This window comes from Nyctereutes procyonoides, unplaced genomic scaffold, assembly GCF_905146905.1.
Source record: "Nyctereutes procyonoides isolate TBG_1078 unplaced genomic scaffold, NYPRO_anot_genome, whole genome shotgun sequence".
NCBI classification, from domain to species: Eukaryota; Metazoa; Chordata; class Mammalia; order Carnivora; family Canidae; genus Nyctereutes; species Nyctereutes procyonoides.
The window spans coordinates 8,753,964-8,769,142 of NW_026575037.1; the positions used below are offsets into that span (position 1 = coordinate 8,753,964).

The 15,179-nt window shown below is 34.4% G+C and overlaps 1 protein-coding gene across 4 annotated transcripts in view; it reads right to left on the reverse strand.

Annotated features, from left to right (window-relative positions):
• The window catches only part of SWT1 (SWT1 RNA endoribonuclease homolog), a 93,585-nt gene that overhangs the window by 12,705 nt on the left and 65,701 nt on the right, over positions 1-15,179 (reverse strand). For all 4 annotated transcript variants that reach the window (XM_055319483.1, XM_055319482.1, XM_055319481.1 and 1 more), the window contains 2 exons: positions 4,641-4,707; positions 499-563 (listed from right to left, as the gene is read on the reverse strand). In XM_055319483.1, the coding sequence (XP_055175458.1) occupies positions 499-563; positions 4,641-4,707 (132 nt within the window). The remainder of the gene's footprint in view (positions 1-498; positions 564-4,640; positions 4,708-15,179) is intronic.

Consider the following 15,179-nt stretch of genomic DNA (forward strand, 5'->3'; position numbering starts at 1 on the left):
CTACCATTACGCCAAGCTTTAAGAGATCTGCAAAAATGTAGGATCTCTTTTTGTTTGGGAAAAATTATTTTCATAATTATATGTTCCTTAACATGTAATTAGTTATTATTTTGAAATGAACATACATTTAATTCTAATTTCTAATATGGCAACTGTAGATAGATACAACCTACATAAACAAAAGGTCTTTGGGGTCTTCAACAATTCTGTAAAATATAAAGGAGTCTTGAGGCCAAAAATTTAAGAATCACTTTAAACTTTATACCTGTCTTTATATATGCGTGTACACACACACACACACACACACACACACACACACACGCACCACGCACACAACCACAGAGCTCTTTTGGTATGTATGAACTATTCCATATTAATAAAGGTGAAAAAATCATAGTGTAGTGAAGACATAAAAAGAATCCTTCACCAGCACACCAACTGGTGCTGTATATGGTAAAAACTTACAACAGCATTATCTATAATACAGATGGGACTTACCGATACTCGGACTGTGAAACACAATCATAAAGTTCCTGGGGAGTGAACTGGATATTTTTATTTACCTGAAAATAATCAAGATGTAGGTGTTAAAAATACATATGAAGTTAAATGCACACAAGTAGAATGATCCATACTCTGAAGGTGCAAAATGTCAAGTTTCTCACATCTGCATAAAAAGAACAATCACAAGTTCAGTGATCACAATGCTAGACTAACACTAAATTGCATGTATAATTACTAGTCCTATTGTTACAACTTAATCTGTTCATAGAACCAGAGAACTGATTAGGGTCCTGGGGTGAGTGGGAATCTCAACAAAAAAGATAATTACTTTGCAGATCAAGTGGAAAGAAAAAAAATGTGTACTCCAGGAAACACTAAATTTTACTCCACTGGCTCTTATCAATAGATTCAGGCTTCAATTAGCCTAGAGTCTTAGAAGATTTCTAACGTACATATTCAGTATTTCTTTTCTTAAAAAAAAAGAAAGCAAATGTTAAAAAGTTAAAATGACTATATTTAAAGGATTGGAGTAGATTTGGGGTCATAGAGGTAGACTATTTTAAAAGCAGAAGCAGCCACATCTTGTTTTTATCCTGAACATTATAAATAATTCAAGCTGAAAGAAAAACGTAAAGCATTCAACTCTAACAACATCTGAATACTATGGCTGACCCTTCCAGAAATTATTACTGATGAACTTTCATTTTCATTTAAATATTAAGTTTATAAAGTCTTCAAGAAGGTCTATTTGTTTAGGAAAAAGTTTAGTTTACAGACATTTTCTAAAGAAATGTCTTTTTCAGACTATCAAGGTCTAAATATTTTAAGATGTTTAAGGCCATAAATATCATAATTCAGAGATATAACTTACAATATTTAAAATAAATCCTCAATCACACAAAGACTAGTCATGGCACACATTTGGAGGACACGGTGATGGAATCCTGAATTTCTTGAGGTTTACTATTGATTTAGCTATATTCTACTTATGTGCAGGGAAGAATCTGGATATTAATAAATTCTTTTTATCAGATAACTCAACAAATAGTAACAAATATGTCCAGAATTTCTGAGTTAGTGATGGAAAACTAAATGAAACTATCTTCTGTTCAATCTACTTTAAAAAATATTTAGAAAGCTGGTATACATTTTTTGGTGAAGAAATTACCATATTGTGTAGAAAATGTTTCCATTCACTAAAGATTAAAAATACATAGTTTTAATTTTTTTAAAGATTTATTTTTTGAGAGAGCAAGAGTGAGAGAGAAAGAGAGTGAGTGCATGCATGTGCCTGTGCAAGCAGGAAAAGAAGAGAGAGAATCTCAAGCAGACTCCATGCTAAGCACAGAACCCAACATGTGGCTTGATCTCCTGACCCTGAGGATCATGACCTGAGCCAAAACCAAGAGTCAGAGAGACACTCAACCAACTGAACCACATAGGCACCCCTATAATTTTTGAATACAATATTTTAAATATATAATCCTAAATTTTTGTTTAAAATTAGGATTATAGGACAGCCTGGGTGGCTCAGTGGTTTACTGCCGCCTTTAGCCCAGGGCCTGATCCTGGGGACCCAGAATCGAGTCCCACATCGGGCTCCCCGCATGGAGCCTGCTTCTCCCTCTGCCTGTGTCTCTGCCTCTCTCTCTCTCTCTCTGTCAATCATGAATAAATAAATAAATAAAATGTAAAAATTAAAATCAGGATTATATATTTATATGTTTAATGTTATTTAACTATATAAAATATTTAATATTATATTTGATGACATACAAATTAGTATATAATTACAATTAATTTTTAGGTACTTTATAATTTTTATTAAAAGATCTAAAAATGTTTAAGATATATATTTAGACTGTCAACCAGTCCAATTCCTATTTCTTTATATGTTCTACTTTCATGTCAACAAGACTGATAATTTTCGCTATTGCCCCAATATGCCAGGACCTATGATGTATCCAAACTTAAGGTCAGTAAATGCCAACAACCCTGCAAATGTTTGATCAAAGGATGAAGAAATAATTTGTTCTCTGTCAACCATTATGAAAAATTGGCTAAAGAAGTGGTCTTGAACCTGATGTGAATAAAAAATATGTAATATAAAATAGTTCCTTAAGCCTTTAGATTTTAAGAAGAAAAAAGTATCTAGATATAGCTTTACTTTTCCAAGCAATCATCCTCATACATTTGGACACATAACCCAGATCACAGTCGAGGTATAAGGGAGCTGTGGCTGCAGATCACAGGAGATGACCAAAAAGTAGGCAGCTAATAATTAAGGCACTAATAGCTAATAATAAAGGCACTGCTAAACTGAGGCACAAATTCATGACACACATCAAAGGGTCTAGCCTGAAATAGCTCTTTTCATCATACTCATCAGTTTTGATACATTTTTAATTACTCATATTGGGACATTTTAAACTACACTGTTAAATATCACTTCTGTGCTCAAGCATACAATTTTAACTCCCAGGGAACAAATAGCTACAAGATGCCTCTGTCAGTAAACAGCAGTGTGACTACAGAATTGATTGTGGAATTGGTGTTCTCAATTTTTGTTGTGCTCCTTATAATGGATGCCAGGTACTAGAAATGGCTATATTATTTTTAATTCTTAAAAATTCAAGAACGAAAGGCAAAAGTTAAGCGTTAAAATAGCTAAACATCTAAAAGATTTGGATGGTCTCAAATGTGATGTTTATGATGTAAGAAATACCTCCTCCAATGTAGTAACTGGTCTGAAAGGGGAAAGTGCTGCTCAGAGAAAGGATTTTAAAAATCTGGGAATCAGATCCACAGAATCTTATACGTAATAAGTTAGACATTTTCTCCCAATACTCTCAGCAATAGAAAGCACTAAACTCAAAAAAGATCCGTGTCCCAGATTTTTCCAGGCTACGTGATTTTAAAGTTGTCCTACTGTTTCCACAAATGTATTTTAATCGTTAGGATGATTCCATTTAAAATTCAAAAATATGATGAAATAATTATACAAATCATCCCCAAAGAAGAAATCCTTTTAATAAGCACATCATGTGGTTAGTACAGTGTTAAGGCTGATTTTCTAAAAAAGCACACATAAACACTATTCTTTACATAAAATAGGGTAACACTACTGAACACTTAACTGTGTCTGGTACTTCATATATATTAAGCTATTTTGTCTTTAAATAAAGGATTAGATCTATAATTTATCTACTAATGTTCTTCCCATTTTACTAAAGAAACTGAGACAAAGAGAATTAAATTAACTCTTCTACGAGCACACAGTTAATATGGGGTAGAACCAACATTTTTTGAAAGGTAGTTTGACCCCAGTCTGTGTTCTTAATGTAAGGTGTTACATACAAAGAGTTAAAAGAAGAGCAAACCAGAAATAAAAGTGAATATATTTTTAAAAGCTTCACTCCATAAGAAATGTGGGACCTGAATATATGTCACATTCCTTCATTTGGAGTATTTAGAAACTTACACACACACACACACACACACACACACACACACACACACACTTGAAAAGAAAGAACATACAGGAACATGGGTGGAGAAACTGAAGATCAACAGAATACTCTCCCTGGATCAGCACTGATGAGGAAAGCTTGCAAGTTAAAGTCACAAAACACCAGAGCCTCACCACAGCTCAGCTGTCACACCAGGGTCTGTGCTGTTGCTACGGAGGAAACGGAATTAGAACTTTCCTTTTCACTAATTGCTGGTTCTCAGAGGTGGCTCTTTCTCCCTAGGAACCATCTGGGTCTGTGAGCTGAGTGGGGCAGCATAATATTTGGTTATCACAGTGACTCAGATATTGGGATTTAGTATGTGAGCAGCAGCGATGCCGAACACTCTGCAGCGTCCCACACACTGGAGAAACAGCACGTCTGGAAGGCCAACCACACCTCTAATGAGAAACAATTCTGTGCTGGAGAAAGTGTATTAGTTTAGGACTCTAAGTTTTCATTTTATGAATGAAAGAAAAAGTTTAATATGTCTTTGACAAACTTCTGTGGGACTTACAGATTTAAAGCAAATGCCATTCTGATGGTTTTAGACCTCTATCATGTTTATTTATAGTAAAATTTGTTTATGGTGGAAATATGATAAACATTTAAAAATATTTCTCCTACCTCATACTTGATTAGGAAGTTATAGAGTGTCTCAACATCTTGATAATTACTGTTAGGGGCCAAAATCCTAAAAATAAAATAAAAACAAAAGAATGGGAATGAATGATTTAAAAAAATAATAATACCTTGAACATATCCATACTGTGAGATCACTTATTGTATGATCAGTAGTAGAGTTCAACAGAGATCAACTTATTAAAATACTTTTGCTTATTTATACTGATACTTACATCACCATTTAGCCAACCGTAAGCATTCTTACAGGAAATTTACCTTTTGAGTTATAATAAAACAGATTTCTCAAAAGGCAGATAGAAATGTGAGGTGTATTTACACTTCATACCTTTTAAAAGCAGCAGGTAATGCTTGAAGAGTTCCCACAGAATGTTCAACCAATCCCAGGGGACAACTGATTAAACTATCAGACACAAAAGAAATCCTAATAAAAGATTTCTAAATTCAAATAATATTGTTTGAACTGTCAGCCTAGCATAGTATGAAAAAGCATGAGTAATCAGAGCATGTCAATCATTGAGAGTAACACTGAAAAAAGTAAAAAAAAAAAAGTAGCAATGGAAAGGAACACAAAGGACATAAAAATATAAATATATAACATACATAAAAATACAAGAGGAAACAAGGAAAATATAAAAATAAAGAAGGAAATGGAAAAACCTTTCTCCATCTAGCAGTATAGAGTATTAATTTTTATATTCTTATACCAAGAATTTTTGAGTCCTTTGAGGATGAAGTTTTTTTTTTTTTAAGCTTTCGAAAAAAAGAAAAGGAAAGGTATTTTTACTTTGGTGTAGTGATGATAGCCATGCCTGCCTGTCTGGGTTTTCTAGCTGTGTGACCCGGGGTGAGTTCTGTGCCACTTATTTTCCTTTATCTGCTAAATGAGGATGGTAGTAGTCCTTACTTCACAAGATTCCTATCAGAATCAAAGGAATTCCTTAAGTCTTTAGAACAGAGTCTGACCTACAGCCAGCACTATATTCTCAATTATAAAAGTCACAATAACAACTATTATCATCTAATGGTTTCAAGTCACAGAATAACTGTACAATGATCTGAGAAATCAAGCCACCTCAATTCTTAAAATACAAGTGCTTTTTAATTCCAATGTCTCTAGGTCCTCACGTCCTTGCCAATGTTGACAGCTTCGGACTTTAGTTAACTGATCTCAATAACCTTAATTAGATCTTAAGCTATTTGGCTTTTATTAGACTTGTGGGAAAGCTTTTATAAATAATTTTTCAGGACACTGTCACATTTTTTAAGGGGTTTTACTCCTTGCAAGGAGACCCTTACAGAATACAAAAATCTGCACAAGAATACTAGTTTTATGGAAACATTTTTTTCTCCCAACAAGTAATTTTAGAATACAAATAATTTCCTAACAACAACAACAAAAAAGGTGGGGGGAGAGGGGAAGATTATACATTAGAATCCATAAATAATTCACTTAAAATGAAACGAAGCAATTTAGGTAAGTTAAACTAATCTTTCTGAAAGGCAATGGAAAAAAATTGGGTGTCCTAATTGTGTAACCAAATGTAAACAGATTATCTGCAATGTGGAATAATATACATCTATTCATTTTTCTAGCTTTGGATTACTTCCATAAAAGAGGGTAAGGAAATTAGATGTAACAAGATGTTTTATATTAAAGAGCCTTAATAAATTCCAAGCTAGTAGCACAAAAGAAAGTACTTTTCCAGAGAATAAAATTCACATTTCTGGCCTGAAATAATTCACAGAAAAATTGGCTTTAGGTAAGTTAGTCATTTATCTACAGCAAAAAGTCATACCTAAGTAAGAAATAAAAGAATTACATCATTCTAGTTTTCCAATTTTTCCAAAAATTTTAAACTCCCAACCTGGTTTTATTTATTTTTTAAACAATTTTACTGAGGTACATTTTACATACCATAAATTCACTCATTGTAACAACTCCATGATTTTTAGCAAGTTTACAGAGCGGTACAATGATCACCACAATCCAAAAGCATTTCCCTCAACTGAAACAGATTCCTACTGCCCATTTGCAGTCACTTTCTGTTCTCACCTCCAATCCCAGCTCCAGGCAACCACTAATCTACTTTCTGTCTCTATAGTGGACTACATTGTCAGCCTGTAAGTTCTTTCCCTCTTACCACAAAGCACACTTGTCACTATAAATAATATCACACCATATAATACAGAATCCAGTGGATGACTCAAAATCTAGTGGATAATAAGGGCTAAACCTCAGAATGTATCTGGTAAGTAAAAAAGCAAGATGCTAAGAGCATCCAAAAATGCCCAAGAGCAGAAACAAGAGACCCTTTATTCTCTCATTCAACAAATATTTGGGACCTACTATGAGGCAAGCACTGTTCCAGGCCCTTGGATACAGCAGTGAACAAAAGACAAAGATGCATGGTAGACCAAAGCATCATAATTCTAAACAACTTGTGAAAGGAAAAAAAAAAAAAAAAAAACCTGACCAAGCACAGGAAGATAAGGGAGGGAAAAAAATATCTCATTGTTACCCATTTGACAATCCCTTCCCACTTGTTAACTGCTACTTGTAAACAAACAAGTTTACAAGTTACTCCAGTGATGAAACACATGAATTTTAGGTTTCTAAGAAGTCATTTGCTCCACATGTAAAGATCTGGTTATCTGACAAAATATCACCAAATTATATACTAATGAAGAAAGGCATATTGGTATACCAGCATCACTCACAGATATGTTACTGTTGCAATCAGACAAAAATTATACAAGCTATTTTTTAAAGCTAGGATATACATTATAGGATTTGTGATAAAATTTACTATTCTTAAAGACTATTCTGAGGTAAATTGAGTCCCAAGTAGACTAGACCATCTTTATTAAAATATACTCAATTTAGGGTCGAATTTAGATTTCATTTCATCCTACGAACTCTGAGTTGATGAGAATGGAATTTGGCCTGGTACCAAACAAAAAAAAAAAATTGCCAACTTTCACTAACTAGAAGTACAGCTTGTTGCAAATATACAAAAAAATAAATGGAGAAATGGTTTATGGACTTCCATGCCTTCGTAATTCCCCACACAGAAATTCTTGAGAGGTCAGCCTTCTCTATAGCTTTCTCATTTTTTTTCTTACACCAATGTGAAAACAAAAGACTTTTATAATGAAAGTCCTAAAATTACCCTCCAATGGCAATTTTTAAAATAATAAAGAATTAGCCCTTAAAGGAAATGAAGTACTTTTCAGAAAACGGCTGTTTTTAATTTATAAATACATCCACATTTGACCTTTCAAGAGGAATTCATAATCATTAATAAGTACTTATTAAATGCATACTATCTTTTCAAATGTATATTATATAAAAGCTATGGAATATAAGAGAAAATTAAAAGACATGGGTGCCTCTCTTCAAGTTGTTTATAATTTAGAAAGTTCACTTTAGAGTTCTGGAATCAGAACTGGGAACAGACATCTGAAATAGTGTTTGAACCTCAGCTTATAGATTATTTATAAACTAAGTCTGATCTGAATTCACTTTGGTTTCTTTTAGAACAGCATCAACAATAACATATAATGTCTTGCTGAAGACTTACTCAGAGTCTGACACTGCTTGACATACATATTACATACCTCATCTCTAATTCTTTTAACACCACAAATTTAGTTATGTGACCTTGATCAAATTACCTGCTTTTCTGCACCTCCGCTCCTCACCTGTGAAATGAGGAGAGAGTAGTATTTACCGTATAAGGTTATTATATGAACTACATAAAATAATATATCTAAGATGTTTAGCACAATGCCCAGCACATGTCAATAAACCTTAGCTGTTATGAATCCAGTTTTCAGATGCAGAAACCAAGGGCCAGAGTTATAAAACACTTGCCTAAGATTACACCGAGTGGTGGTAGGTATCTAAATCTCTATTGGTTTAACTCTGGAGCCCATGCTTTTTCCACTAATAAAAAGGATAACCACTATCATTCGTGCCTCTAAATGATTTTACAAAATCAAATGGAATAAAGTTCTTTTAAAATAATTGAAGATTTTTCAGGAGCGCCTGAGTGGCTCAGTTGGTTAAGCATCTGCCTTCAGCTCAGGTCATGATCTCAGCATCCTGGGATGGAGCCCAGTATCAGGCTCCCTGCTCAGTAGGGAATCTGCTTCTCCCTCTGCCCACCCCCATGGGTGCGTACTCTCTCTGTCTCTCAAATAAATGGATAAAACTTTTAAAAAAGTAAATAAAATAGTTAAAGAATGTTAAAGGTAACCAAAGAAACTCTTTAATTTGCTTTTACCAAATGCTTCTGGTAAACTGTTTTGTGTCTGTTCAAACACTCAATCTTTGTAGTTGTTATAGCTTTCTCAAAGCCACAGAGGAAGTCAGTAGCAGAGCCAACACTCACTAGACCTCATGATACTTAACCACAGAAGTACTTTTGAGTTTTCTTTTTTATCTGAGCAATTAGCATTAAGTAAAAAACATGTTAATCTGAATTACACAATTTCCATCTTGCCCAATATCTATAGTTCTCTTTAAGAAAAAAGAAAGACTATCCACTCAATTTTTTTGAAGGGGATAGGGAGGGGCAGAGGGAGAGAGAGAGAGAGTCAATCCTAAGCAGGCTCCATGCCCAACAAGGAGCCTGACTCGGGGCTCAATCTCACAACCCTGAGATCATGACCTGATCTGAAATCAAAAGTGGGATGCTTAACCAACGAAGCTACCCAGGTATCCCAACCACTCAAATTTTTTAAAAAGATAAAAGTTAATAGAATAATCTGACTAAAATTAAAAATCTAACAATGCACTAAAAATGAACTAATTTTTAAATTAGAATTTTAAAAATTCAAAGATTTTCTCCTATTTAGGAAAAATAAAGCAATAGACTAAGGATCAGGAAAAGATGTCTAGAATATTCAAGTTTAATATTTAATTCTAGAAATTCAAAAGAAGAGAGTAGGGATCCCTGGGTGGCGCAGTGGTTTGGCGCCTGCCTTTGGCCCGGGGCGCGATTCTGGAGACCCGGGATCGAGTCCCACATCGGGCTCCCGGTGCATGGAGCCTGCTTCTCCCTCTGCCTGTGTCTCTGCCTCTCTCTCTCTCTCACTGTGTGCCTATCATAAATAAATAAAAATTAAAAAAAAAAAGAAGAGAGTATATTCTTGGATATTTATAAATCATAACTTATATCCCACAGAACTGAATATATTATGTTTCCTGCTGGCAAGACAGTTTTAAATTAATATAATATTTAAAATAGTTTTTGAGAGTGTGAAAAAAAATCAATAAATTTAAAAAGTAATTACATGGCTCATTTTACTTAGTATGATGTCCTCAAGGTTCATCCATGCTGTAGCATATGTCAGAATTTCCTTCCTTTTTAAGGCTGAATAATATTCCACTGTATGTATTACACTATAATGCCTATCTCTTCAACTGTTGATGAACACTTGGGTTGTTTTCATGTTTTACGTACTATGAATAGTGCTGCTATAAACATGGGTATAGAAATATGTCTTTGAGATCCTGTTTTCAACTCTTGTGTGTATAAACTTAGAGTAGTCAAAATCATAGACATTAAAATGGTGGCTGTCAGAGACTGGAGGATTGGGAAATGAGTTAATGGGAATACACTTTCAATTATAGAGATGGATGAAAGTTATAGAGTTGAAAGTTATGGAGATGATGGTGTAATGGCTGTATATTTAATACCACATTAATTCACTTTTTAAGTACACTTAGAAGTGGTAAAGATGGTAAATTTTATGGTGTGTTTTACCACAATAAAATATTAGATTAAAAAAAGTAATTACATGAATGAAAATGTTTACAGAATTATTTGAGAAACTCATTTTCTCTAAAACTAAGAACTGACTCAAAGGTTAATTATTATTATGAGCTGCTTGTTACATCATTATTGAAGAGAATATAATTTATTCAGCATCTGACCAGTGCCATGGACTGAACAAATGCTATCTCTAATCTCTGCAATCTAATAAAGCCACTGTTACAAACTCCATTTTCTAGATCAAGAAACAGATATAAAAAGGTTAGCCTATCTTGGTGACAGAGTTAGTAAATGGATGAAACTAGTATTCAACTTCCTGTCATTCTGATTCCTGAAGCTCTGCTCTTATTTTAATACAGTGATGCACCTGGACAGTACTACCAAACTGGATTTTGCTGATGATAATTTAAATTATATCACTGATAAACTGGGTGCAAATGTATCAAATCAACAATGAGGAAACACTCTCCAGGAAAAAAGTCTTAGATCTTAGAGTATCCCCTTAAATTTTTTTGGTCACTTACTACAAGTAAAATTAAAATCAGGGCAGCCTGGGTGGCTCAGCGGTTTAGTGCTGCCTTCACCCTGGGGCGTGATCCTAGAGACCCAGGATCGAGCCCCACATGGGGCTCCTGGCATGGAGCCTGCTTTTCCCTCTGCCTGTGTCTCTGCCTCTCTGTGTCTCTCGTGAGTAAATAAATAAAATCTTAAAAAAAAAAAAAAGTTTTCTATAGGTAATTTGGTGAAATCAGCTATGCAAATGGAAGATATTCATCAGCTCTAAATTTTGAAAGAACACCATATATAATTAAAACTGGATGGGCAGCCCGGGTGGCTCAGCAGTTTAGCACTGCCTTCAGCCCAGGGTATGATCCTGGAGACCCGGGATCGAGTCCCACATCTGGCTCCCTGCATGGAGCCTGCTTCTCCCTCTGCCTGTCTCTGCCTTTCTCTGTGTCTCTCATGAATAAATAAATAAAATATTAAAAAAATTAATAAAATAAAACTGGTAAGAAAAAAATTAAACAATTGAAATAAATTAGACAAATTTTATGTTCCTGTTTTCCTTTCAGGGACAAAAAACTTTGCAAGCTGACTATACAAATTAGAAGTATTAAATACAGGAACTTTTGAGTTGTTTGGCCAAAATAAATACTTAAAATTGATCTACTCAGAATACTGGAAATCTTTTTTTTCTAAAGCTGGTGATAGGACAAGGAGAGTTTATAGGTAGTTTTAATGACTACGTTTGTAATTATAAAAATAATTCTATAGAAGGAAAATATAATTCCAATAGTTAAAGGAACAGATTATATGATTTACAGATGTGTTAGAGATATACATACATACAATGAAAATATTCTGGCAAATATTACAGCTTTCTGTTAATTTTGTAAGAAAGTTACAATACTATATACTCTACTTTTCACTCTTATCTGGGTCATTAGCCTTCAGTGTATTTTCTACATTGGCATGTAAGCATCATAATATAATGGTTATAATCTCTGTCTCTTTGGAGTCAGCCTGGGAAGTAAAAGAGCAATGATTTAAACCCAGAAAAGATGGTTCCAGTGTCCATGTTTCTACCCAAGATGCCTCTAGGAGGTATATGCAACACATAAGATGAATACTCATCCTAAAGTATGGTTTGCAAATATACAGCAGATAAAACCTTAGTGAGCATCCAGTGCTAATCAAAGTCATCAAGATATCTCCTTAGGAAAACAGAAATGTAATGAAAGCAATGTAAGCATTGATGTCTGTCCAGTTGTGTTTCAAAATTTTGAGATAACTATCAGAATTGATATAGTCAACAAAAAGTAGAGTAGTCTGTATAGAACTTTGGAAAAGGGATTAAAGGATAAGAATTTCACTACATAGGGGCACAGCTGACCGTGGCAGATGAAGCTGTAGAAAAGAAAAGAGATTACTTTAGCTTGAAGCCCGCACCCCCCTACCCCGAGTCAGCAAGAAAACTTGGTGATAATTTAGTGTTCAATGTAAACTTTCCACTAAGAGTAATCCTGTTTATAAATATTTCAGTTCAGTTACTGATTTCAATGTAAATAAATAAATGGGTATTCTGATATATCAGCTCACTTTGTTCTCAATTTGATTACTGTGAGTCAGAGAACGTTTCAGTAAACTGATAAAATTCCTAACCTTGCACATTTGGGGCTCAAACTCTGTACCCCTGTAACTATGTAATCATGGCATTAGGATCCAGGGAGCCAGGTTCTTTCCAATCGTTTATTTCTGCACTTATTATCACATGTTAACTCTTGTGTGGGGTGGGGATATATTAAAAATCGAAAGGGCTGCTACCCTTAAATAGCTTACTATCTAGTCTCTTTAAATTGAGCAGTACAAAGTATAAACTAGAGAGAATCTACAGTGGTTAATGTTGGTTATCCTTGAAGAGGAGAATAAAACAGCTGAGGTAAAACAGACGAGAAAAAGAATTTTCACTCACTGTATATCCTTTTTTGCCTTTTGAGTTATTTTTAAGCAATATGAAGGTATTCTGTATTTTTAAATGATTAATTACAATTGGGGAAAGAAAGAATTGGTGAAAATAAAATCTGAGGAAATTATTCAGAATATGGCACAGAGGGATGAAAGAGATGAAAAAAAAAAAAAACACAAAAAAGGAGCTAAGAGATATGGCTGAAGAGAATGAGGACAGGCAGGAATAGAAATTCCAAAGAGAAGAAGGAGAATGAGGAACAGGCAATCATGGAAGAGAATGAATGAGAATTTGTAGAATGGAAGACTTGAGTCTTCAGACTGAAGAAAGTATACCATATCTCAAGAAAGACCAAAACAAAATCCATACCTAGACGTATTGTGATAAAAATTACCAAACATAAGTTATAGAGGAATATCCTGAAAGCATTCAGAGAAAAAAGAAAACAGATGACCTACGAAGAAAAAGCAATATGCTGACAGCTGACTTCCATCTCCAAGAGGATAGAAGATAATAAAATTACACCTTTCAAAGTGCTCAGGGAAAATAGCTGTCAGCCTAGAATCTGCACTCAGCTAAGTATCAATTAAAAATTAAAGCCAAACAACACTGTGAGTCAGAAGGTGAGCATTTACCACTATTAGATCTTTGTGAAAGAATGACTCAAAAATTTGCTTCATTAAATAGGAAACTGAATCCTAAAAGAAAGAGTAGGATCTAGGAAGAAATGAAAGTTCCAAACACCTAATAAATAATGATGGGGATGAAAACATGGACTATTTCGTGTAATAATAAATAGTCTGGGGAATGGTTTAAAACAATGTGAAGCTAATATGTTAGAGAATAAGGACAAGGAAGACGAGAGGAGGGAGATCAGAATTTAAGTGCTCTTAAGATCCTTTTACTCAGGATCTGAATAATCCTGATTGTTTTAGAGGGCGGGGAGGGACAAAGGGAGTGGGAGAGACGGAATCCCAAGGGGGATCCATGCTCAGCATGAGCCCAATGCAAGGCTCAATCTTATTACCCTGAGATCATGACCTGAGCCAAAATCAGGAGTCCGATGCTTAATGACTGAGTGAGCCACCCAGGCGCCCCAATCCTGATATTTTAGACTTTATAAATCAAATAGGCATTTATTAGTTTAAAGGTAATAATATAAAATAGAAATAAAATGTGCAACTTCCCAACGAGTAGTGGGATAAAAGGAGGATTAGAAAAAACTAATATTACACCTTGTTCAATCCAATAAAAGGCAAGCAAGGACAAACAAAGGTATGACAAATACAAAAGGTAAGTGACAGTGTGCAGCCCCACATAGGTGCACTTCAGGAGGCCCTTACTATGGAACCACCACCAAAAGATCTTTAAAGGAATTTTAGTAGCTGAATTTGTAAATATTTGGGGAACATAGTTTTTGTTTAATAAGATGAACATAAAAAAAAAATAAGATGAACATAAGTCAAGATTTTAGTTCAATGATGAGCAAGAAGTTTCCCTTCATCCAAAATATCCATTTGTATAGTACTTTCACAAAGGCTTTTTGTTGTCGTCTTCTTCATCCTGGTCGTCATTGTTTTAGGTCCTTCTGCGGGTTTCTGTCTGCAACCTCAATGAGTAAGCACATCTGTGCCTTCTTACAGTTTCTGTAAGAATTTTTTATCCTTAAGGACCTCAAGATTTGCAAATGTAGGGTAGTATTTTTGGATTAATAAAACTATCTTAAACTTAAAAAATAAATAAGTCTAGGGTGCCTGGGTGGGTCAGTTGTTAATCGTCTGGCTCAGGCACAGGTTAGGATCTCAAGGTCCTGGGATCTAGCCCCCCACCCCATCAGACTCCCTGTGGGGGGGGGGGCTTCTCCCTCTCCCTCTGCCTGCTGCTCCCCCTGCTTGTGCTGTCAAATATATATATATATATATATTTAAAAAGAAGTCCAAATATACCAGTAATACTTATGGAAAGAGATTTTATTTATCAATCAAAACAAGTCTAGCTTTACATCATGTAAAAAAATTAAAGAGGGTGTGGGGCGGGGTAACTGGGTGATGGGCATTAAGGAGGGCACTTGAAGTAATGAGCATTGGGTGTTATATGCAACTAATGAATCACTGAACTCTTCCCCTAAAACTAATAAAATACAATATATGTTAACTAACTTGAATTTAAATAAGTATTTTAAAAATTAAAGAAATAATGACCTAGAATGGTTGGAGATAGAAGGAAAATACTAGCAAAAAAAAAAAAAATAGAAAGCTGGTCTGGCAGTATTAA